This window comes from Eufriesea mexicana, unplaced genomic scaffold (assembly GCF_001483705.2).
Source record: "Eufriesea mexicana isolate 0111107269 unplaced genomic scaffold, ASM148370v2 scaffold2119, whole genome shotgun sequence".
NCBI classification, from domain to species: Eukaryota; Metazoa; Arthropoda; class Insecta; order Hymenoptera; family Apidae; genus Eufriesea; species Eufriesea mexicana.
In genome coordinates this window covers 620,499-646,179 of record NW_016910196.1, presented here as the reverse complement: position 1 = coordinate 646,179, position 25,681 = coordinate 620,499, and the positions used below count along the sequence as shown (strand labels likewise).

General features: G+C 44.3%; 1 protein-coding gene across 5 annotated transcripts in view; it reads right to left on the bottom strand.

Moving 5' to 3' along the window:
- Window positions 1-25,463, bottom strand: part of hlk (hulk) — a 44,058-nt gene extending 18,595 nt beyond the window's left edge. For 3 of the 5 annotated variants that reach the window (XM_017903121.1, XM_017903120.1, XM_017903123.1), the window contains exons 1-15: window positions 25,120-25,463; window positions 13,661-13,843; window positions 10,194-10,334; window positions 8,787-8,822; window positions 7,662-7,844; window positions 7,251-7,394; window positions 6,983-7,165; window positions 6,753-6,884; window positions 6,302-6,616; window positions 6,004-6,186; window positions 4,948-5,079; window positions 4,515-4,829; window positions 4,058-4,387; window positions 3,640-3,960; window positions 3,271-3,453 (exon numbers count right to left, since the gene is read on the bottom strand). In XM_017903121.1, the coding sequence (XP_017758610.1) occupies window positions 3,271-3,453; window positions 3,640-3,960; window positions 4,058-4,387; window positions 4,515-4,829; window positions 4,948-5,079; window positions 6,004-6,186; window positions 6,302-6,616; window positions 6,753-6,884; window positions 6,983-7,165; window positions 7,251-7,394; window positions 7,662-7,844; window positions 8,787-8,822; window positions 10,194-10,334; window positions 13,661-13,843; window positions 25,120-25,429 (3,091 nt within the window). In that variant the 5' untranslated portion in view covers window positions 25,430-25,463. The remainder of the gene's footprint in view (window positions 1-3,270; window positions 3,454-3,639; window positions 3,961-4,057; window positions 4,388-4,514; window positions 4,830-4,947; window positions 5,080-6,003; window positions 6,187-6,301; window positions 6,617-6,752; window positions 6,885-6,982; window positions 7,166-7,250; window positions 7,395-7,661; window positions 7,845-8,786; window positions 8,823-10,193; window positions 10,335-13,660; window positions 13,844-25,119) is intronic. The other 2 variants (XM_017903122.1, XM_017903124.1) reach the window with 2 other exon arrangements.
- Between the last annotated feature and the right edge of the window lie 218 nt (window positions 25,464-25,681).

Sequence of the window (25,681 nt, the reverse complement as noted above, 5' to 3'; positions counted from 1 at the left end):
CGGTCTTTCGAATAATCGCGAACTCGTTCGGGCGCGTCGCGATTTTCTATTAGCTTGCGTGTTTGATATTTCATTCCCTATTTTTATGGGAACTTGAAAATATCTTAGCGTTGCGACAGTAGAGTTTCAGTATACCGAACCGAAATCCCTTTTGTAAGACACGAAATATAATAAAGTATCAGTAGAGTCATTTTACCTTAATTCGCTCCAAGTTAGATTAGGGTACCTTTGATACAGGTAGCGCCAGCAGGCTGCGCCACTAGGGCGCATGTCGGGTCTCGATGCGTAGCCACCTCCACGTGGTGAGACCTGGTAATTGGTATCGTTTTCCAAAGAATAATTTTTGCAAAACGATACCAAGCTAAGAGCTATGCACAAAGTTTAAGATATTTCCTATCTCTTACAAATTTTCAATGTTCCCTTGGAATTTTGAATATAAAGCGTGGGCAATATCTGTCGAAATAATATCTAAAGTTAGACGAATAAGGTAAGGGGAGCAAGGTAAGTAAGGTGTAAGTAAGGTAAGTGAGGTGTAAGTAAGGTAAGTAAGGTAAGTAAAATAATTAAAATCTCTGGCAGTGAGTAGTCTATGTGTAGTATGTAAATTCATGCAATCGCTGCGAAATTTGTCTGGATAAAATTCTTGGAAAGTGACGTCATTTCTTGTAATTCGTCGACGATCGACCTCCTGTCATATTATGTTCTCCTGATACAAAATCGCGAAATCGGCCAGAAATTTCTTGGCGAGACTGCAAAGTATTGTCCAAAGAATTCTTGGAAATGACGTAAATTCTTGGAATCGGTCGACGAACGACCTCCTGTCATGTTATGTTCTCCTGATACAAAATCGCGAAATCGGCCAGAAATTTCTTGGCGAGACTGCAAAGTATTGTCCAGAGAATTCTTGGAAATGACGTCAATTCTTGGAATCGTTCGACGAACAATCTCCTGTCATGTTATGTTCTCCTGATACAAAATCGCGAAACCGGCCAGAAATTTCTTGGCGAGGCTGCAAAGTATTGTCCAGAGAATTCTTGGAAATGACGTAAATTCTTGGAATCGGTCGACGAGCGACCTCCTATCATGTTATGTTCTCCTGATACAAAATCGTGAAATCGGCCAGAAACTTTTCTCCGTGGCCGCAAAAGAATTGACCACCGAAGCGGTAAAAGTATTGTCCAGAAGCGGCAAAAGTATTGTCCACAGTGGCGGCAAAAGTATTGCCCCGAAGCGGGAAAAGTATTGTCCCGAAGCGGTAAAAGTATTGACCTGTAGGCTGCAAAAGTATTGTCCGAAACTTCGTTGAAATGACGTCATTTCTTGGAACTGTCTCGGCGAGTGACCTCCTGTCATATTATATTCTTCTGATACAAAGTCGCGAAATTAGCCAAATATTTTTCGCCGGGGTTACAAAAGTATTCTCCAAAGAAATTCTTAGAAATGACGTCATTTCTTGGAATCGGTCGACGAACGACCTCCTGTCATGTCATGTTATCCTGATACAATGCAGCGAAATTGGTCAAACAGTTTTCGCCAAGTCTGCAAAAGTATTGTCCAAAGAAATTCTTAGAAATGACGTCATTTCTTGGAATCGGTCGACGAACGACCTCCTGTCATGTCATGTTATCCTGATACAATGCAGCGAAATTGGTCAAACAGTTTTCGCCAAGTCTGCAAAAGTATTGTCCAAAGAAATTCTTAGAAATGACGTCATTTCTTGGAATCGGTCGACGAACGACCTCCTGTCATGTCATGTTATCCTAATACAATGCAGCGAAATTGGCCAAACATTTTTCGCCAAGGCTGTAAAAGTATTGTCCAAAGAAATTCTTAGAAATGACGTCATTTTTTGGAATTCCGTCAACGTGCCACCTTCTTTAATGTCATGTTTGCCTAGTACAAAGTCGCAGAATTGGCTGATGATTTCAAGTCATCGCCGCGAAATTTTAGGTTCAGATTTCTTGGAAGTCCGTCATCGTGCCACCTCCTTTTATGTCATGTTTGCCTAGTATAAAGTCACAAAATTGGCAGAAGATTTCATGCCAATTCTGTGAAATTTTCAGGCCCAGATTTCTTGGAATTCCGTGAATTCTTTTTCTTCTTTTCTTTCTTTTCACGTTAGATTAGGGTATCTTTCATATAGATAGCGCTAGTAGCCTACGCCAAAGAAAAATCTTTGGGAATAGTAATAAGTTTAAAATATTTGCTGTCTATTATAAATTTTCAAAGTTTCCTTTGAACTTATTCATATTTTCATTTGTATTTCTTTTTTTTTCTCGTATACTGTTTCCTCCATTGCAGTTGGTAACGGGATTACGCGTAGTTACGGCACTGTCAAGACTGGAGAAACGAGCAATGGCCGCGTGGCGGTAAAACCCCATATACGCGTTACCAACGAATATTTTCTTCAACTAATCGAATTAAAGATGGTTTCAACTATTTTGTTCCATAGTTTCTTCCGTAAAAATGTCTACAGAATACGTTACCATGCAGCAAATTCCAGTGAGATAAAGAATTTTTAATAAAAATGCGAAAATATGCGTAGAATGTACACTCGGAGGCTTATTTTTAAACTTCGGGCACCAATTATAATTATAATTATAGACACTGATAAACTCGGGGTACTCTCACCTAACTTTTCTCTAATACTTTTTATCCAATACTTCATTCTATTCAAACATCGTGCCTTCTTAGAAAAATTCACAATTCTCGAAAACTGAGGGTGAAGGAACAATTTCGAATTCGAATTCGAATTTATTTCCTGGAAAGTAAACTCTACGAGAAACACCCAATGTATATTACAAATTAAAATTCACATGGAACAGTATAATTCGTTTTAAATGGAAAACGTATTTACTGTACGATGTATCTCCATGAAACTGATTTCTGCTAATCGACCGATTTTCGTATCGATTTTCACACGATTTGGTCTTTCATACGACTTGGAATCTTAGTCAAAAATAAAATCTGAAACTGACTTTGTATCGTAATTCAATAACAATTGTACTCGAACATATAGATCGAACTGTATCTAAATTTCAACGAAAGAAGAACAATACAGAGCAAAAAGGAATATCTACGAGGAATGTAAAGCAGAAATCTCTACGTGTCTTTGTTTCTACGATATTAATAAAAGAGAGGGAGAAAGAGAGAAAGAGAAAAAAAGAGAGAAAAAATAATCTTACTGACAGAAACAAAGACGATCGAACGAAGGGAGCGCGGGTCTTGATCGTGATCGAACAAGCCAAGGATTAAGCAATCGAGACTTACCGTCGTACATGATGGGCACGCCAGTCTCGTAATAAACGAGCGCCGGAAACGCGAAGACGCCGATTTCGGCGGCTAACTTCGCGTCGTTCGACTTAACGAATTGAATACCGTGCTTGTCGGTGTCGTCGTCGATGGTCTCTAGCTCTTCGAGAATTTCCGGGCACGTTTCGCATTTATCATCGTCTGTTCAAAAGAAATATCTCATTTTCTAAAGAAAACCTCCTTTAACCCCATCTAAATCAATACCATCCGTGATATAGTCCATGAAATAGTCCATGAAATAGTTACACGTGATAGTCGCTCTATCAGAAATGAAAATACCCAAATTTGACGAATAACTATGGAGTACAGAGTGCTTGGCAGACTTACAAAAGAATACAGCAAGGTGTTCGACGTCGTTGATCAGCACCTGCAGCGTCTTCCGGTCGACGTTCTCGATCACGTCCGGGGTCTGAGTCCGGAGCTCCAGGATCCATTCCAGGATCGCCTCCTCGTGCATCATGTCTCCCGAATAAACCTGACGGAACTTGTGTCTGTAGAACGCCAACGCAGGTAGCCCAGGAAGATCGTACTCTTTCTCGATGCCATCGTCAGAGATCTTCACGAAATCGATGTCCTTCTCTTCGCACTCGTCGTCGATGTTCTCGAGCTCCTGGAGAATCTTCTGACTCTTCTTGTCGCCTTCCTTATCTGCAATGGAAGAACGTCGACATAGACAAACGATTTTTCGTTCGATCCCTATGGTTAGGATGAAAGATGACGATAAAACACGATAGATAATACTAACAGAAGAAAACGACGATATAATCGTTCTCCTCGAGGATGTTCTCCAGCATCTTGGCGTTCACTTCCTCGATCTTCCCTGGAATTTCGAGAGTGTCTTCGTCGGTGATCCACGACAGCACTTCGTCCTCGTCTTCAATGTCACCCTTGAAGATCAAGGGCTCCTTGTTTCTGAAGAACGCTAAAGTAGGGAAGACCTTGATCCCGTGCTTCCTCGCGAATCCTGTGTCCTCCGTGGTGACGAAGATGATACCGGTTTCATCCAGCTCGTCGTCGATGTTCTCGAGCTCTTGGAGGACCTTCTCGCAGTCGTCGCCATCATCGCAGTCTCCACCTGACGAGTAGCGTTATAAACCTCTTTTAAAACTCGTCGACGAGTATTATACTATCATATTATAGCACTCGAGAATACTCGGAGCAAGAATAAACGAAGGATGACTATAGCACGAGGATGTACTCACTGAAGAACGCGACGACGTATTCGTGCTCTTCGATCAGATCAGCTAATATCTCGTCGGTGACTTCCTCGATGGTGGCAGTATTCTTCTGCTCGATCAGCCATTCGAGAACCTCGTCCTCGTTCAACAGATCTCCCTCGTAGATAGCCGGGATCTTGTTCTCGAAGTAGACCAGAGTCGGAAGGTGATCGATACCGTACTCCTTCGCCTCAGCGTCGTTGTCCATACGTATGATCACGATTCCCTCCTTCTCCAGCTCGTCGTCGATGTTCTCCAGTTCGTTCAAGATGCGTATGTCCTGCTTGTCGTCCTTGTCGTCTACGGAAAGGAATCAATTCGTGTCTCGTTTTCGCTCGCGATCGACCAACAGCACCTACCTAACCGGTAACAGTGGAAGAATGTTAAAAGGAGGTAGAAAGACGAATCGATCGCTTACAAAACAGGACTGCCAAGTACGGCGAGGTCTCAATCAGCTTCTCCATCATCTCGTCCGTCACCTCCGGGATTTCCGTGTGCTTCTTCTGATGCAGTAGCCATCCGAGCAGCTGATCCTCGTTCATCAGATCGCCTGCGAGATCGAGATCACTTTTATGACGATGTACGATGATCTTTATTTACAGGGTTGTCGCTTCGCGAATGAATTCTCGGGAAATTCTGACGGGTTGTAAGTCCGTCTCGCGATCTCGTTGTTGCCCGTCAAATTAATATTGGACAACTGTTTCAATTATCACGAGCAAAAGGAAGATCTCGGCTGGAGTCGAACGCTAGACTCTGGTACGACGATAGGAATCGAACTCGACTCGACGTTTCCGTAGAACAGCTCTCTTGGAGGTCTCGATTGGTAGGCTCGAACTGTTCTCCTTAAGGTTTCGTTTCAAACTGTCCTCCTCGATTTTCCTAGGATCGGTCATAGGAAAAATCGGGAGCTCGCCAAATATTATTCGCTAATTGGACCAAGGGCGATCCCTTGGTCCGCAAATCGGTCACCTCGAAGGAAGGGAAGGTCCTTCCAGACGAAGACGGCGGTGGAGGGAACCCTCCCCTTCGAGGTGAGGTACGCGGGGTCCATCCGCGCGCTGGTAACCCCATCCGCCATTTATGGCCCCTCGTTAGGGCCTGAGGATCCCAACGTGTGCGGACCACGTGGAACCCTCAGGCCTATTGTCAGCCAAGTCTTAAGTGCCGTCGCCTAATTTCGTCAAATTAGGGTTCTCAAGGATTCTCGTGTTTCGTGACACGAGAAGTCATAATAAAAAAGAAAGTATTCAAACAAGCAGAAGGCATGGATAGAAAATTCCGATGCTGAATTGTTTTGGGCCTAAAACCTGGCTGTTGAAAGACCGTAACGGTGTCCTCCTTGTTCTACGACGGAACAAGGATTCATATTTATTTTAGAGTCGTAATTTTTGTTCACGTTCGTTCGAGTATGAGTGAAGTTTCGAATTAGTAGTCTAATGATTATTTTATTTCTTAGTTGGATGTGTGAAGATACCTTCGTAAACGTGTGGTATCCTTTTCTCGAAGAATACCAGCGTCGGCAGCGTCTCGATGCCGTATTCCTTGGCTTCATCCAGATCGGAGATCTTCACGAAGGCTATGTTGTGTTGATCGCAATCGTCGTCGATGTTCTCCAACTCACCGAGGATCTTCTGGCTCCTTTTCTGATCCTTGTCGTCTGCCAAGAAAGATAATACGGTAAATACAACGTTTTCACTGACATTCTAGGCAAATTTCTACGTTGTATAACGGAGTAAATAAATGTGGAAATAAAAAGGAAATTTATCACTGACAAAAGAGGACGGCTACGTGAGGCATCTTCTCGATGACCATATCGAGCATCTCGTCGGTCACGTCCTCGATGTGGTCGCTCTTCTGTTGATGTTCCAGCCACTTCAGAACCTTCTCCTCGTCCTCCAGATTTCCCTCGTACAACGTGGGTATTCCTTTCTCGAAGTAGAGCATGCTGGGAATCTTCTCGATACCGTATTCCTTCGCTTCTTCAGCATTGTCGATCTTCACGAAGATCACTCCTATCTGATCGCACTCGTCGTCGATGTTCTCCAATTCGTTCAGAATTTTTTGAGATTTCCGGTCGTTGTTGTCGTCTGATAACAATTTGCAATTGTCAAGAAAGAGAAAAGCTTCTTGATCCTCGATTTTAAATTTATTTCAAATGCCTCAAAAATATTTGATAAATTTCGCAAATGATAAATTTCGAATCTGAATTGATGAGAAGCTTACAGAACAGCACGGCAAGTGTTTTTCCATCCTTGATCAGACGATCCAACATCTCGTCGGTGACATCCTCGATCTCGTCCTTCTCCAACTGCGACAGCAGCCATTCCAAAATTTCGTCCTCGTTCTCCACGTCACCTAAGATCATTCGATTTTCGTTTATTCAATTTCAAGTTATCCGAATTCCTTCTCTTTCATCCCCCTCGAGTTCCTAATCGCTCCACCCACCTACCCACCATCGTAAAGATTCGGGATCTGCTTTTCGAAATACACGATCGCCGGAAGTGAATCGATTCCGAATTCCTTCGCCGCCTTTTCGTCGTCGATCTTCACGAATTGGATTCCATGCTTGTCACAATCGTCGTCGATCTTCTCCAGCTCGTTTAACACCTGCATCGAATCCTCGTCACCATGGTCGTCTAAAGAATACATAATACTTGGAACACATAATAACTGTAAACAAAGGAAGGAAATGAAACGATAGGTCGATAGAAAATTTCGTACAGAACAAAACCACCAGGTTGTCGATATTCCCGATCAAGGTCTGCAGAGTCTTTGCAGTCACGTCCTCGATTACATCCTCCTCGTCTCCTGTGCTCTTGTTAGCCACCAACCATTCCAGCACGTCTTCCTCTTTGCTAAGCTCGTCTACACGAATTTTCAATTAATTTCGCGCAGGGAAATCACTTAAACCGATTTTTCTCGATTATACAGTAACGTGGATTCTTTGTTAAAGGATCTAGACGGTTCTCGAACTCTCGAGTTGCCGTATACTCGAAGGATTTTACACAAAGAAGGTTATCGAAACGAACGATTCTCGATTATTTGAGAGCTCGAGACGTTTGGAAAATATTTTTAACGCTGCAATTGCAATGCTCGGAATACACGGTTTGTTTTACAGTCAGCGATGCTTACGCTCGTAAATTATAGGAATCTGGTGCCGGTAGTAGACCAGAACCGGAAGAGGACCTAGATTATACTCGTCGGCTAGCTGCTCGTCCGCGATCTTCACGAAGCCGATTCCCAACTGATCGGCCTCGTCGTCGATGTTCTCCAGCTCTTGAAGGGCCTTGAGACACTTTTTGCAGTCAGGCTTGTCTGTCCCATTTGAAATAAAGAACGATGTTATTCGGGATCCAGGGTTCCATGCACGGTTACATATAGAACATATCATAGTTTCCGGTCAAATCGGGTTAAACAGGGATTTTCGATTGCATTTCCTCTTTATTAACGTGACAGACAATTTAAAGAATCGTTCGAGTATAAATACCGAGATGTAACTATCACGTGAATTTCAACAGCGAATTATGTATCTTCGTATCTTTTCCTTTTTATAACACGAGGATTCTTTTTCTCATGTTTTGGATTAGTCATCATACACAGTTCCTCTACTCTAGGGGACAAGGGGATGCAAAAGAATGCATATTCTAAGATCTAAACCGATCATTCTTTAGGTGCACACGGGAGTCGTGAAATTAGTAACTCGATATTCCATTCTCATTGCGTTTTTCGAGAAAAATTTTCGTAGTTTCGAGAAACCACTCTCCTTTGTCACCGTTTCGCCCTTTGGACTTTGAATTTCGCTATTACAGCGAACAGATAGATAAAGAATGTGCTGAAAGTAATGCAGTGTTCTTCAGTATTACACGAAAGTAATTGGCGTTTGTTAAATATATATGCAGGAAGTGGTAAAAACGTATATGGAAACATATAGTCAAACATCGACGACGAGCCACGACGTTTAAGAAGAATAAAGAAGAAGAATAAGTTAGTTAGTGGTAGAGAGTGCACTTTCGTTTCACGATGTGTCTATGTCCACAATGTGTCCATATTTCCACACGTGTCACGATGTTTTCTGTGATGTCAAGTGAAATGGTGTTCCTCGAATTAAACATTGGAATTATTAAAAAATTATAAAAATAGATAAAAAATTAGTTCCTCTTAAACGACACAGCTGGTGCGTCAGTGTGCCTGTGCAAGCATTGGAGATGAAAACTGTGCTACATCCATAGCAGTGATTTCATTGAAGTCTGTACTTACTAGAACCGGCGCCAGCACACCGTTGCGTATCCGGACCTATCCATACCAACACACACAAGAACGTTTCACATATATGTATTATTTACAAGTATGTCGTAAGTGATCGGATCGCAAAGTGGAAAGAATTCTGTGAAACTTTCATCGAGATATAAAAGAACGAATTCATTCGTGGTTCATGCTTTATGTATAGATTCATCTTTGACTCGAGATCGATCTACTTTGCGATACTTCAATCATACCACAACGGACAATGACAGATTTTTACAGACGTTTGAAAGAAAGACGAAGACTGACAGTAAGATTGAAAGAATAATAGGACGTTCACGGCGCTCTTTTGAACGAAGACAAATTTTTTAATCTGTAATTAATTAATCCTCTAAGCATCCAAGCTGACACTGATACTCACGAATAGGTTTATTGCAGCTATATGATAAGATTCTGATCCTGGTTTCTCTAATTTTTAACTCATACTGACTCATTTTTAATTTACGGGAAAGACGGTATGTATGCTTAAATAGCCACATTTATCATTCAAATTTAAAGAAAAACTTAAAGAAAGATCTAAAGGAAAATTTAAAGGAAAATTTAAAGAAAAATTTAAAAAAAGAACATAAAGAAAGATCTAAAGGAAAATTTAAAGAAAAATTTAGAGGACAATCTAAATGAGAAACGAAGAAAATTCGATCTGATTTTACTAAAAAAATTCACCGATATCTGTGGCATTTTGGCAAATTTGTCTTCGCCCTCGTAGTTAAAGAGAGCGTTAAGGCGGGATAGGAAACGGAAGTAGCCTGTGACACGACGAGGAGGAGGTGAAAGACGTGTCTACAATGTAAAACGTATCTACAATTTATCTGCAAACGCTGTAACGATATCTCGATACCACGACACGGTACCATTTGTGCGAAAACTCGTACGTCGTTAATATCAGTGAAAATAAAACGAAAGAAATCTGCTTGAGACGTGACGTGTTAATGCAGACCGAGCTTCTCAGCTGCTTGGACACTGGTCAAAGCTCTGTTAATCGTATCATACACTGTCTGCACTGCACAGACGTATTAGTGAGACAAGAAAATAATAAAAAGAAAAATTTTGCATATTATGTACACGAATTGTCTGGATCGACATACATACGTATGCTTATGCATTCGGGCACGTAATTCGATAATAAATTATATACACATGGCTGAAATCGAACCGTTTCCCGGTGGTTTTGCCTGTTTTAGTCGAGAATAGTATTCGTGGAGAAAGGACGAAATGAGAATTTCATTCTCCTTTACCTTCGACGGTGGTTTTATATTTTTCTACGCTTTTCCTGATGAAAGGGAGACAGACTAGCTTCATAGGGGAGATAGAAAGAGAGAGATGCGAAATTTGATAGAAGTTTCGTGTCAGTAGAGAACTCACAGAAAAGGACTGCCACGAATTCCGTATCCTCCACGATCTTCTCCAAGATCTTCGCGTTTACTTCCTCGATACGATCGGGCAGGTCCATCGCTTCTAGGCTTGTCAAGAAGTCCAGAACGTTTTCTTCGTCCATCAAGTCACCTGGAAAAGCGGAACAAATGACCAAGGAAAATCGAGGATTTCCTTATTACCTTTAATTCCAAAAATTTACTTTGTAATCCACAATCCCCAAACTCCTGAATAAATCACGTCTTCACATAGAAAATTTATCATCTATTAAACACATTGCACAAAGCATAATTATTTCATACATATAATCGCTGAAAACTCAAATATAGTAGCCTCTGACGCGAAAATTTATATATTTTTTCTTTTTATTTAAAAATTGAATAATTTTCTAAATCACTGGTATCGAGATACATTTTATCATCTCGAGTTATCGAAACCTGAAATAGAACCTCGATTACGTTGTATTTCGTGGGATCAGGTTGGAGGAACGTCACTGTTTCGTTGCTCAATCGGTTCTACGATCGACGAGCTTGATCTGAAAAAGGAAATAGCCACCAGAGACGTTCATCGCAAGGATAAGGAACAGTGTTTCAATTTTACTCTGGTCTAAACGCAGACGAAACGAATTTAATAACGCGTATCACTAGCCGCGACTTTCTGTCGCTTCTATTTACCATGCCGAAGCGTCGAAAATAGCTTCTGTTGCATTGGGTACAATGGAAATAGATGCAACCTGTCGTTACGTCATCGAATGCAAAATCAGCCGAAACGGTTCCGGGTGAAAGTTAATTCTATCGCGGTTACCGCCTCTCGTTCTTTTCTCCCGCTCTCGTTTTATCTCGGGCAAGAGGTGTCGCAATTATTTCGCGTATCCGCTTAATAAATCCGCAAGTATCGCGTTGCCAAACGAGGGCTTTGCAGATTACAATGTAGCACGATTAATGGCCGCACCTGTACCTACGCTGCTCTGTTTCCGCGTTGCTCGTCCAATCGCGGTCCGATCTCTGAATTTCTTTCCTCGATTTCATTAACGCGTTTCGTCTCATTCTTTTTCTTCACCGGTATCGTTTTTCCGTTAGGCATTCGTTGCATTTTTTATTTGCTCTTTTGGATGGTATTTGGAACGAGTTGTTTAATAGCATTACGTATATACTGTTGCATTGGAAACTTTGTTCCATATTTCTGAATTATTCTTTCACGTTGAATACGTGAGTCAAAAATTTGTTGATTGCATTCCTAGATCACATTCTCTAATAAACAAATTAACTCATAGCTGTCTAATAAAAAGTACCACCAATATTTTTATTATTATTATTATTACTAACAAAGGTTTTCAAAGAGTATAGAAGAGTATACAATTATTGCCATCAGATCTATATAATTATCCCGAAAATAGTATATAGAATTGCGATTTAAGTATCTATAAGATAAATAAAATAAAATTCGTATAATTATAATAATAAGATCTACGGAACAACTATTTTTAAATTTACAAAATTATCATCGCGAGGTCTATAAAATTGCAATTGTTGTAATAATATTTTTATTATTATTATTATTATTACTAACAAAGGTTTTCAAAGATTATAGAAGAGTATAGAAGCATTGCCATGAGATCTATATAATTATCACGAAAAAAGTATATAGAATTGCGATTTAAATATTTATAAAATAAATAAAATAAAATTCGTATAATTATAATAAGAAGATCTACGGAACAACCATTTTGAAATTTACAAAATTATCATCGCGAGGTCCATAAAATTGCAATAGTTGCAATATTTTTATTATTATTATTATTATTATTATTATTACTAATAAAAGTTTTCAAAGAGTGCAGAAGAGTATAGAATCATTGCCATCAGATCTATATAATTATCACGAAAATAGTATATAGAATTGCGATTTAAATATCTATAAAATAAATAAAATAAAATTCGTATGATTATAATAAGAAGATCTACGGAAAAACCATTTTTAAATTTACAGAATTATCATCGCGAGGTCCATAAAATTGCAATAGTTGCAATAATATTTTTATTATTATTATTATTATTATTACTAATAAAAGTTTTCAAAGAGTGCAGAAGAGTATAGAATCATTGCCATCAGATCTATATAATTATCACGAAAATAGTATATAGAATTGCGATTTAAATATCTATAAGATAAGTAAAATAAAATTCGTATAATTATAATAATAAGATCTACGGAAAAACCATTTTTAAATTTACAAAATTATTATCGCGAGACCCATAAAATTGCAATAGTCAAATTTCGTAGAGTTACCCGAGGAAGACCTAGAAAATTATCAGAGCAAAATGGACCGTGATAAAATTACCATAATCGCGTCTCCGTCAAGAGCCAACGCGTTTCTCGACGAAACCGTCGGAACACCGGGTAGATCGCGATCATCCCCTGCAACGGTGTCGCGTTGTAGCGAGACCGATCTCGTTCCGAGCGAATCGGTGCGTCTCGATCTAAATGTAGAAAGCCAGATAGCGAGTGGCGGCTGAATGAAACCGTAAGTCGCAGCACGCGTCGACGTTGCATCTCGTTCGTTACGTAACCCGCATTCCTTGTACCCTATTAATTTCTCCGGCACGGCTGGTCCTCGTGTCACTGGCCAGCCGGAATCGCGTCCCCCTCGAGCCGCCCGCGGCAGGTGACTTCGTCGGGGGTGGTTATGTCGAACAAAAGTCGAGCACACGACCGACGCTGTTCTACAGTCTAACCTCACGAAATACCAGCGCCTGGGCCAGCTGCCAGATCGCGGAGCTGGTCTGACTAGTGCACCGTGCGACTACTCGACTTCGCGAAAATCCCAGTCCTGATTAACGCTATCGATCTTCTTTCCCCTTTATTTCGAATTTTCCTTCTTAAGCATTATTTTAGATTCTTGTGCTGCTTCATATTTGAGTGGAAAAATACGATGACGTGTTTAGAGTCGAACTTGGAATTTTGATATTTTCGGGGAAAATTAAAGAAAATTAAATTTCTTTTTGCAGGTATTTCTTTTTGCACGATGTTATACGGTGCACGGGGAAATAATTAATTGAGTGATTATATGGGTGATGATATTGCTGTTTAGAGACTTGTGTAGGTTCGAAAGGGAAGAGAATACAATTAGCGAAGAAGTAGGCCGACGTCTGACCGCGATAGACTCATGCTACTGGAACCAAGAGGAATTTAGAAATGGCGAAAATTCGAGAACCCCGGCGATTGTTCTGCGAATTCTGGGTCAAGTACTATACCGCGGCAAGTCTCGAACCTTGTTTCTCATACCTGGCAAGGTTACCGAGATCGCGGCCGGATTCCAATAAAAGTTTGGCGAACTTTCAGCCATTAGGAATCATTACTATCCGCTTTTGTTCGCGGTACTCGTGAACATCTTGTAAATAGTTAGATAAGCGGAGCTTCTCCTTTTTATCTTTTCCCTTTAGATAGAAGTGTCTAACCTTCGTAGATGATCGGCTCCTTCTCGCGGAAATACGTGAGCGCTGGGAAGTTCTTGATGCCATACTGCTTGGCCAGTCGTTTGTCGTTGATCTTGACGAAGTCGACCCCGAAATGGTCCGTGTCGTCGTCGATCTTCTCCAGCTCGGCCAGCACCTTGTCGCATGTCGTACAGCTTCTCGCGTCTGGAACATAATCGTACTTAATTATTCCAAATTACCTCGACCATCTCATCTATCGATCTCTCCAAACCCAATTTTCCCAATATAAATTACGAAATCCGATAAACAATTATCGAGCTTCACTCAGGCAGCTAATTAATATTGGTAAATCTCGAAAAATTGAAAAATCGATCATTAATTATAGAATTATATCACTTCTTGACGACGAAGATGAAGTCACGACCTCGAGGAACTCAGCACCTCGCGAGTAAGCGATTCTCGAGCTTTTCTCGAGATTTTTTCGAGATTTTTTCGAGATTTTCTCGAGAATATTCACCATTTTACTCGACTCGAAGCAACATCGATAGCCTAGATAGCGACGAATGGCGTCCGAATAGCGTCAGAGTCGGTTGGCAAGATACAGGTATCCGTGAGGTTAACGATCATTTCCCCGCGGGCACCGGGGTCCTTGGTACCGGCCTTGAGTTACAGAAGAAGGAAAACTAATCCTTCGCGCGCGAGTTTTATGCTTATCGCCTGCGGCTTGGCAGTTCCAAGCGTTCTTGGCCGGCTCCGATCCGTTCAGCTCGCCGTCGCAGCGACCAGCTACGCGGGTGTTGGGTTACAATCATTGGATATGGACACCAAGGTGTCTAGCCACGGTTTCTCCATCGACTCCCGTCGATCTCGTTGCCGCGATCTGGATCACGGCTTAAAGGCGATCGGACGAAACGGCGTCGCGCGGGACACGAAAGAAGGAAGCGGACGAACAGGTGGACGTCGCCATTTTTGGCGACCACGTCCTCAGAATAGAGCCACAAAGGCTGTGAGAGGTGGATTCGACTCTCTTCTTCACTCTTTCTCTTTCTTTGCTCTTGCTGCTTCCTCTCACGAGGCTCTGGTACATCGCTGTTCTCGTGTTCGATTCTATTTTTGCGTAGCTACCAGAACTTTTGTAAAGCAACCGAGAAACAAAGTCGTCTTTGTCTCACCGGGACGTAACATCCTCGTTACTCGTCTGTGTCGTTCTCTTGCTTATCCTCATCCCCCTGGCTCAGTCCGTCTCCATTTTTCCTCGCGTTTCGCATTCCTTTCGCGGCGATATCGTCGAGTCGCTGAGTTTACAGGACACCCCCGCGCTGGCAGAATGCAGTTCGAGCGGAAGAAAGAGAGAGAAAGAGACGGGAGAGTCGTCGAAAAATGTGTGCCAGTTAAATTGGACCGATTCCACTGGCTGCGTCTCCCAAACGATGGAAAGTTGGGAGAAATTGTGCGGCAACCGTTACGCTGATGGTTACGCGCGAAAATTTCTCGTTGATTCGCCGAGTTATGAAATTCCTGGCAGTATTTGCGGCTTCAAAAATTCCTCAACGATGTTCTAGAATACGGGTATTCCATGCGATCCCCGAAATGGGGATTAAAAGGGAATTTCACGTCGAGAACGGTATGCCTGGAGGGAAATTTTGCGCAAATTTTTACGTTAATTAAACGACGTGGATGATAATTGAAAATTTATTCGAGAGCGAAGTAAATTAGATCGTTGCACGCAGTAAGGAAGAATTTCATTTTTGCCGATGATAAACCTCGCAGATTCGCCGAATACGAAAACGATCTCGAACTCATCTTCCCGGTAGAGCAGAGACTCGCAAACAAATATAAATAGAGCGACACAAAACAATTCTATTTTTATTTCCTATCGTGTCCACCCACTCGTTCCTCTCCTAAACGGATCGTCGAATCGGGAACGAAAAATAAGCGATACGCTAGAACCCGATTTCACGCTCAGCCTATCGATCATCGCGGCTGATTCGACCCATATGATTCACTGCTGTCGCTGTCCTGGAAATTCGACCACGTTTCCTCGTATTCCACCGCTTTTATTCGTCGTATCACACTAGCAGTGGTAAAAATAAAGCTTCCTAACCCTAAATCCCAATTTTTTAAATTATCTCTCTGTACTCGAACTTCCGTATTCCTAAAAATATAATTATATTCTGCGAAATATTCTTTGCAGAACATCGTTACAATATCTCAAAAATTGTTCCATTTTTCTGCTGATTAATTACTAAAAATAATCGAAGCTTTTAAAATCAATTTTCAATTTCCCATTGTTTGTTCTTCAAATATCAACTATCTCTAGCCTTCCAATATTTAATTTTCAAGATATTTTCTTTAACGCTCGATTTAGTCATCATTCCAAATTTTCCGTCGCCATCCATCTCTCAATTTTTACTTTTCTAGTCGCTCATCCATCTTCGAGCTTCCAACTCCCCACCACCAGCCGACCTCTAATTTCCTACGACTCTCAATCTCCAACAGCCAGAATCCTAAAGAACCACCAGAACATCCCATAAAACACGTGGGAACTCCAAAAATAAGATCCACCGCGATCCCACTCCTCTTACGACCAGTTCATCACGGGGATCACCTAATCGCCAGCCTAGAGCTCCTCTCTTCGACAACGAGGCACTCGATAAAATCACAGCGGCTGTCCATCATAGTCAGCCTCGTTTATCATCGAGAACGGGACGTCTGGCCAGCGGGGGAACGTCGATCCAAATAGATCGAGAAAACGCCCAATACCCGGTGGATCGAGAATACGCAGCTCGACCTTGATCCCGCTGGAACCGCGATATAATCCCGTTGTGATCCACGTGTCGTTCCTCTTCAAGGTGGCGAAATCGTGTGGAGGCACTTAGGAGCGCAGGCGCGCGCGCGAGCACGCAAGAAAAGGCAGCCCTGCCGCGCGAGAAACAGAGACGACGAGATCGAACGACGGCCAGTGCCTAGTTTACGAGCCACTAAAAATACGAGAACCAACGGCCTCGCCGTCCATCGCGACATTTTACTCGCCGTCGTTTCTCTCGCGGACGTCTACTCGCGAAGGGCGAGATTCTTCCATGTTGGAGAACGCGCGGTGGAGGACGCTGGGCCGAGGAACTGGCCGAGAGAAAGTGGAGGAACTGGGTGAAAAGCGATTCGACAGATTTGATTAAAGATTTTCGTTCAATTAACATCTTATTCAAGAATTTTTCAGGTCAATTTCCATTGGACTAAGGCTTTCTTATTGGGGTGCAAGAAGAGGAAGATCAATGGAGGAAGACACTGCTAAAAATGTAAAAGAGGAAGACAGTTTTGGATGACTCGATTATTAAAAAGGGAATAAATTGACAATAACTGGAGTAACTTGATAACCTGACACTGACGATATATTAATTTCCAATTTGAATTAAGATGGACGACTAAAAGTCTCACGGGGTTGGTTGAAGACAGAGAAAAGCAAACACCGAATTCTGATACTAGGAGATCCACGAAAATTCATCTTCTTAGCAGAAATATTCGTCTGCTTAGCAGATAGAGAGGCCAAGATGGGGAAAAGTATAGAGAAGATTTAACGATCCCCTAGCAGACGATTTTCCCGCAGCAGAGGAGGATGCAACGCGCAGTCGATAGTTTTATTTATACCGGAAGAAGCGTTCGAAGCATATCTTCAGGGTCCCAGTCCGTCTCTAAAGATAGCCACTCAATCGGCCGTATTTTCTTGTCTCGCGTAGACGCGTGGGTCGCGATTGTGTCGGTATTGGTGGGCTTTGGTAGCGTGCACCAACGATTTGGGACATCGCGTGGGTGTCCCGAGCCTGCGCTGCAGCTCAGGTAAACCCGTGCACGATCATCAGCCATTGGGGCTGTTCCAGCACGTGCGCCGATTATTTTCCTTCGACACGATTCGTGCGCGCGTGGAATACGCTTTATTTGTTTTCTCGCTCAGGGTAAAATCGAGAATGAATCGATCGGGAGGCAACTTTGCGAGCTTTCGAATTAGACGAAGGTCGAGTCGTAAAAGCTTCGATGACTCCGCTGCGTGGCGCTAGTCGCGGTGTTTGGGTAATTAACGTGGGTATTAATATCTCGAGAGACTTTCTTGGATTTTTAAGAAGCGCTTATTACGATCTCGTTGGGATGAGGAAGAGGAAGGGGAAGAGGAAAGATGAGAAAATTCGAAGAAGCTAAAGGGGTGGCGCGCGGATCGCGGAGGCATCGAGAGTAGCGAGGAGGATTTGATGGTCAAGGCTATAAATTCTGTAGCGCAAGGTGCAGTGACCTGGTATGGCAATGTGGTTGTTACCAGAGTAATAACACACTCTTGTCACCGGAAGTTTCTTTTTATAGATGTCTCTGCGAGTTTTATGGGCCAGTTCGTAGCGCCTCTGCGTTTAACCAAACCGTGTCTGTTTGCCTTCGTGGCAGGTGGCTTCGAATGAATATTTTGAGTGTCTGCAATCGTTTTATTACCGACTTGCACTTGCAGACGTTAAATAAACTCGGAGAATCATAAATGAGTCGAAGAAATGTAACTTCGCGCACTATAACCGACACTAACGAAGCATCTTACGTTTTCATCGAAATCGTAAATTTCGCGGCCAATCTCGTCAATCGATCGTTTCATCCCCTTTTTCTGTTCGTTTCTACTTTTCTTTCGACCCCTCTCGAGGTTTCAGACGCGGCGTTCGGATCTCCGATTCCACCCCTAACGCGTCGAAGCTGTCTCGATGGCTCTCGTGACCAGAGACGCATAATTCTGGACAGGATGACTTGGCGGAATTATTTTTAAAGGGGTTTCAAGGTAAAAGACAGAAGCACGCTCGTTCCTCGGGACCAGCTATAAAGTTGTAACAGGAAAAACGTAACACTGCGGCGAGTCTGTGATTAAAGTAGCGACGACATGCTCAAGAAAACACACCACCGGCCATCTACTCCTGAATAAACAACCTATAGTATCGTGTGTATATATATCCGAGCAACGCGAATAGTTGGCAGAGGACCAACGGTGCTTATCACTGAATTAGCAATTTTCTCATTCTCACTTTTTCCTGGCAAGCCGATAATTAAATTAAGCCGCGCACAGGTGGCCAAGCTTCGTGGACGTTCTCTGACACTCGATTCCTCTTCCCACCTTTTCAACTATTTTCCAAATTTCCTACCCCATTCCCTATCTTCTTTAAATTCCTTCTTAACATACATCCCTTCTTCGTGTTCCCAAGAAAATGAAAGAAAAATTACAAGTAAAGTTTGCACGGTGGAGATGAATTTTTCGCGAGTTCCTGTCACCTAGTCTCCATTTTCTCGCGAAAAGAAGTCACAGGCCGCGGTGAAGATGTCTTTCCGAACGGTTCGCGGTGCCAAATCTCGCGGAAGAGGGAAATCGTCGAAGTGTCCGCCGTAAAACAATTTTAGAACCCGGTCGGATCTTCGAAAGATGCCCTCCGTATGCTCCTTTGTAGCGATCCTCGCGACGCTCGGCCTTGGAAACGATGACCTAACGCGCGAGAACGATCGGCGTGGAGGACGATGTGCCACACGCAGAAACTCCAGGCCCGGTGCGGTTTCACGCGCTAGGCTAATGAGAGTGAAATTCGAGACGACAGTTAAACCGGTTGCACACCGGCTGGGAAAACGGAACAGTTTATTAGTGGAACGAAAGCTATAGCGAAGCCATTTTCCTCCGCGAACAGTGTTTCTAAGCCAATGTTACGTATTTCTGATCCAACCTTTCCCGCCGTTTCAATGGGTTCCTATAAAGTCGCGCAGACCGCGGCACGGAGCCACGGATCTCGGTTCAGGCTGGGTCGAACGTTTACACGCAGAATGGTACTTTGTGTGGCGATCCGAGGCGATCAAAGGGTAATTGTTCCGTGTCCGTGACGCGACAGAAACGAGAGAACATGACCGACACAAAGAGTCCTCTCCTTAATTGACGGGGCGGAAAGAGCTCGTCTTTCAGGAAGCTCGAAACGAGGGAGTGTGGCTGGAAATATCTCGAGTGGCCTGAGTCTTCCGGCACGCCTCGTGGATCTTTCGTAACCGTCTCTGCTCCTCGCGATCCATCCATTCCTCAAAACTTTGGCTATCAACTGTCTCTGACAACCTCTATCAATCCGGACCTAAGCGAATTTCCTGTATCGAGTCCCAAGAGAGAATTCTACCGTACCAAGATTTGGTCTATGAAGCAAAGACTGCCAAGAAAATCTGCTCGGTCTCCCCATCAAAAATTCCTCTTACCACGCCAGAAAGCGAGCAGAGGAGTCTGGACCTCGAACAGGTCTGAACCTCGAGGAGCAGCCGCGGGAAAAAGCGTCGGTCAGACGGCAAAGAAGCCGCGAGGACACGGCGGCTGGAAATAGGTCCGCTTCGCGAGCTCGTCGTCCGGGTCGTCGCGACGGGACTGCTCGGAAAAGGAAGAAAAGAATCGCTACACGTATGCTCATCCTAGCCGTGACACCTCTCTAGCTCGGTAGAAGCTAGTGGGATCAGGGGTGGTTCCAGTGGCGTGGGATCGCGACACATGGGCAACCGAGGACGATCTCGGGTGCAGGGTGGTCGAGGACGGTATGTTTTCAGGCGAGACGATAGCGAGAGGCTTGGCGGCAAGCGCTAAAATAACTCGAACGTGTGCTAAAAGCGGCGGCTACCGGAGCGCCGGCCTTGCTACGGCAAGCTTCAAGAGGTGTCGCTCTCTCTTACCCTGCCGATCGACCAGAACCCCGGCCAATGGAGTTTCTATAAAAATGCTCGAAATAATGATTCGCGCGTGTCCCGCGCGAGGAAAATGGTGGAAAGGCAGGAAGAGGGAGAGCGTGAGAAAGATTTCTCGATGTACGATGGGACTATTTTTACGGGAGGCTACGGTGGCGAGGTGGAGGCTCGAGAAACGTTCCTCATGCCACGCCGGTGTATTTTCAGAGTAACTCCGTTACGTCACGAAGAGACGTCGAAGATGGTCGAGGAAGGAGGTGGAGAAGCCTGGTTTCTCGATGGGAATCGAGAGATAGGGATCAGGATAAGATCTGGATCGGCTTGGACCTCCTCATCTCCTGTGTCTTCGCGAAATCGACTAGTTGCCTCTAGAATCTCTGACAGAGACTCGACACGAGATGACGGGACACGGAATGGGACAGGCGAGAAGACGTGGAAGACAATGGGGATTAAGGTTAATAAGGGGCGATGATTAACAGCAACGACTGATTCGCGTGATCTCCACTTGGCACTGGGGACAGTGCGAGCAGCTTCGACGTGGATGGTTGCTGTTGGTTATTTCGTCCGTCTTCTAGCGTGTTAGCTATTACGTCAGACGGTATTATGAAAACGTGATTCAGGGGAGTGTCGCGAGAGGAACGCGGCTTACGTGAGGGACACGACACACGTACACACGCCGGGAACAGGTTGTCAAGAGAGAGGAGGAGGAGGTAAGCGAGTGACATGCTGTCTTCGAAAGGCTTTAGCCCTTATTGGACCAGATGTCGGTTATCTTTGCGCGTACCACTTCGTCCGTCATGCTCTACTTTGCCGTTTTTCCGCGCCAGTGACTCTCACTGTCCATCCTCCTCCCTTTTGCCGGCCATTTATGGTGGATGGCCAACAGAGGATCTCGAAATTCAAGGTAGCGAGCAGGTTGACATGACAGAGAAGAATCTGAATCGCCAAGTTGGTATTTAATTTCCTGTCCATATGAACGATCGATATATTTGATTAATCAGAAAAATGATCGAGCAACGTATAAGTAATTGGTTAAACCTAACCTCAAAACCCTAACCTCAAACTTTACTTCTTTAGTTATTCCAACTGTCAGTGCTAAGTAAATTTTCTTCCGCCATGTTGCGACGAATTGTCCGAACCTAACCTCAAAGTTCAAGTCTCCAACTTCTCTTCGTTAATTATTCCATCTGTCAGTGTTAATTAAATTTTACATTTTTTATGAGAATTAACCACCGATCTCGATCGTCTCCTCGTTACAAGAGGACGACTAACATCGATGGAATTAAACGAACGCCTGGCAAAGCGTCTCGATACGCCACGATCTTCACTCGTTCGCATCGGTTTGCGTCACGACGCTGAGTCAGTGGCCGCCGCATTTCCTGCATCGGAGAGATAAAATCCCAGATAGACAGACTTCTTAAGTTCCCTTCGGCTCCCAGCGAGTCGTAACCCTATCTTCGACTCGAGTTCTCGCGGGAGGGAGACTCGTTTACCCTCCGCTTCCGGTTTCGCTGCGTGTCTACGCCAGTTAATCGATTTCAACACCCGTCTCCCGACTTTCGATTTACGTACACCTTTTCATTCGCGTTCTTCGTACCTCGTTTCCTCCTCTTTCGAGTTATCGCAAGTTCGCGTATCCTCCCAGTTCCCCCTTTGAAACTTGGACTTTGCGGTCGTGTACGCGTTGCGCCAACTATTCTCACGTACTCTGTTTATATCCCCCGTTTCGATGCTTCGATACAGCCTTTACGAGCTATACCGAGGCAACCGTGGCTTCTATATTTACGCCTGCAACTACAATTTTAAACGATTCCGTGATTAATGCCTTCGTCAAACTTCCATTGCACCGAGCCATTCGTAAGCGTCTAAATTTACTATTTCGCAGCCAGAGTGTCAACGGAGGGGTACCGCGATCTCTTCGAACAGTGTCGAAATCGATAGCCCGATCGATCGATCATCCTGTCAGTCGGTGAGAAAAATCCGGCGAATTTCGCAATCGGGACTACCATTTACCCCGACGAGTATCGTGGATGCGTTACGTGCTAGAAACCGCAAGCAACTTTGCGTGTTCATATCCCGATCAACGTTTCATTGTGCCAAGGTGTACCCGGCGTCTATATTTACTGTATCCAAAAATTTATAGAGATCAACATCTTGTTCGACGTCTCTTATTACAACCCCTATCCCAGGAATACCGCGGTTTTCTCGTTGTTCTTCGCGGTGTTGCGTTCGTTAAAAATAACGAACGGTGACGCAACGAAACAACGAATCTCCGAGGAAACAACGATGCACATAGCTCGGTGGGATCACACTCAGACCTCTTGCACCAATTATCACACGCCCGCAGACGCTCGCGAAGGCTCGCGTTTACCTCGAGACGGCTTGTCCTACTCAGTCGACCGGCCACTTGGCAAAGGGACTGAATTTAATACCTGTTAATTGTCATGCGAGCGCGATCCGCGTGCATAACGTGTATATTACCGTGATCATATGTATATACCGTCTCGCGTTTCATTAACGTCGTGTCTGGTCGAATGAAATTTTCGGGCATCTTTCACGGGCCATTTTTGACATTTTTGCGAACGAGATGGAACCCTCGGTTCTTCGTCGTGGTCGCCGAGTAACGTGATTGGGGAATCACGATTTTTCCCAGTTTCCTTTGAGTTTCGTTGAAGAGTGTGAGCATCGAGTCGTGCATCCTGAAGAGTCCGCGAGGAAAGAAGAGTCGAGCGAGGAGAGCCGAGACTGGCGACTTCGACGAGAAACAGAGGCGTCAATCTCCTGCCGGGAGATTTATTTATAACACGCGAACGCGCGTCCCCGCCTTGGTACATTAAACCGTGCCCGTATTGACGTCTCACTTGTCGTCTTTTGCACGCAAAACGATCTCAATGACGAATCGCGTGCTGCAGTTCTGGCTTTCATCGACACCCACTACGGCACCGCCACGGATTATGTAATTTCTTAAAGAAGGAGACGAAGAGGACGAAGAACGTGGAAGGGTAGACGAGCCTCCTCGCAGCCAAGAAAATTCTGCAAAATTCTACGAGTATTCGTCAAACGTCTCGACGAATGTTGTCAGTCCGTAGGAACATAACAGATCGCGTTTCTTCGATAATCATCATTCCAAAAAATCATCCTCGACGTCCAAAGATTCGACGATCTCGAGGAGTTGTGACGTTTCGAGTAACCTCGATTAATCTGCCGTGAGAAAACATCGTGCTATTGTTACGCAGTCGCTTAAATTAGCGTAATTCCGCGAAGAATTCGGTTTCTAACCCAGATTTCTTTTAGAAGACGAAAAAGTTGGAAGGCAGTGTGAGAGGACCGAGAGCCAGCTTCGCGGCAGAGTCGCTGAACCGAGAGGAATGCAAGAGTCAAAATGGATGGAGAGAGAGAGAGGGAGGGAGAGAGGGAGAGAGCAAGAGGGATGGAGCACTCGGCACGAGGTACCCCGAAGAATTCGCTGGCTGTACGAGAAGCAAAAGGGCTCGGGCTATAAACGGGTTATGTAAGATGGAGTAGCTGCCACGTGTCGGCGGACGTCGCGTTGATTCTGCATTTCCTGCATTCACTTTCGCAACCACGACTATGATGCGTTTCCAAAAGTCGAGAACGTCGAACTGCCAATTTTCGAGCTGAGGAATTCGCGACTCTCGGTCGACTTTTAGTCCATGGAGGGTAAAGTTCTTGACAACGTCCTCGAGGAACAGCGCTGGCTTCGAAATATTCCTCCATCGAATGTTTTATACGTATAGTTTTTTAATATCGATCAAAATTGAGGCAAGGTTTCCTCGTTTATCAATTTTCGAAGATAAGGTCCTGGATTATTATGGACAAGCGTAAGACAACATGTGTTTGCAGCGAAATAATAAATTTACAGATAGCACGTTAAGGTCAGATCGATAAGGCTAGTCGTTGTAGATACAGGGTAAACAGTAATTTTCCAATCACCTGGCAAATCTCTTCTGATTAATATACACTTCTCTTGATCTCTTTCAAAGGAGGATCAAAATAATCCTAGCAATCCTTGAATCCCTCCCTGAACCGTCCCCTAAGCGAACAACATTCGATATGATCCCAAAATACAGAACCAGAAGAAGAGCCAGCATCGCCAAAACTTTTCCAAGACCTCAACAAATACCTACGATCGAATCAACCTGAAAATTAATCTTATCGTGAAACAATTAAACCTACCTAGAACCCCTATCGTCATAACCACCTCGAACCACCCCCTCTTAAAACCTCTGGCATTAGAAAAAGACCCAAAAAATCGAGAATCTGAACGAGAACCCCTATCATTATCGTCAACTTCACCCCCGTTCCAAGGTAAAAGATTCAAGATCTTCCCCAAAACTTTCGCCACAAGCAAGCTGAAAATCGAGTAACCAAACGATAGTACCCAAGATTGAACAAGAACCTGGACGTGGTCACCATCTTAATCCACTCCCTCTCCAAACTTCTGCCATTGGAAAAAGACCCAAAGAATAGAGAAGCTGAACGAGAACCTCTATCATCATCGTCATCTTCATCCACCCTCTTCCTAAGGTAAAAGACTCAAGGTCTTCCCCAAAACATTCCTCCACAAGTAAGCTGAAAATCGAGTAATCAAACGATAGAACCGAACAAGAACCTGTTCATCGTCACCATCTTGATCCACCCCCTTGCCAAAGTGGAAAACCCGAGGTCCACCTCGAAGCTTCCGCCATTAGAGGATAGCGAGCGAACGCGGGACGTTGACGATCTCCCGATGGGGGAACACTTACACCAGTACACGGCAACAAAGTCCTTCTCGTTGAGGAGCCGCTCGAGCTGTTTGGCATTGACTTCCTCGATGACAGGCTCGGCGTCCTTGTGGCCTCCCTTGGGCCGGGGCTCGTCCGATTTCGTCCTCGAGACGGCGTCCACGGTGCCCAGAAGGGCGCATAACAACGCGACCACACCGAGAAGGACGATCGTCTTCGCGTATCCCGTAGGCATCGTCGTTGGCCCGCAGGTAGTACTCCTCCTTCGTCTCCGCCAGCACCACCACCACCGGCCGAACCGTACCGTCGAAACGTCGTTCGCCGTCGACATCGCCGCACTGACTGGCACACCGGCTATTTTTGATTTTTCGGACAGCGCCGCGAGAGACCGACGACGACGGCCACGCCACGACGTTCGTCGTCGCCGTTTTCAGCTTCCTCGCGCTACCCCCTGGCGCGACCGACCAGGAGGACCTCGGCTGGCTGCCGTGGGCCAGCGAGACCTTTCTTCTCGCGTCTGCTCCACTCCTCGGGGTTCTTTCGAGTGTCTGTCATGCTTTACGATTTTCCCATTCGTTGCCTG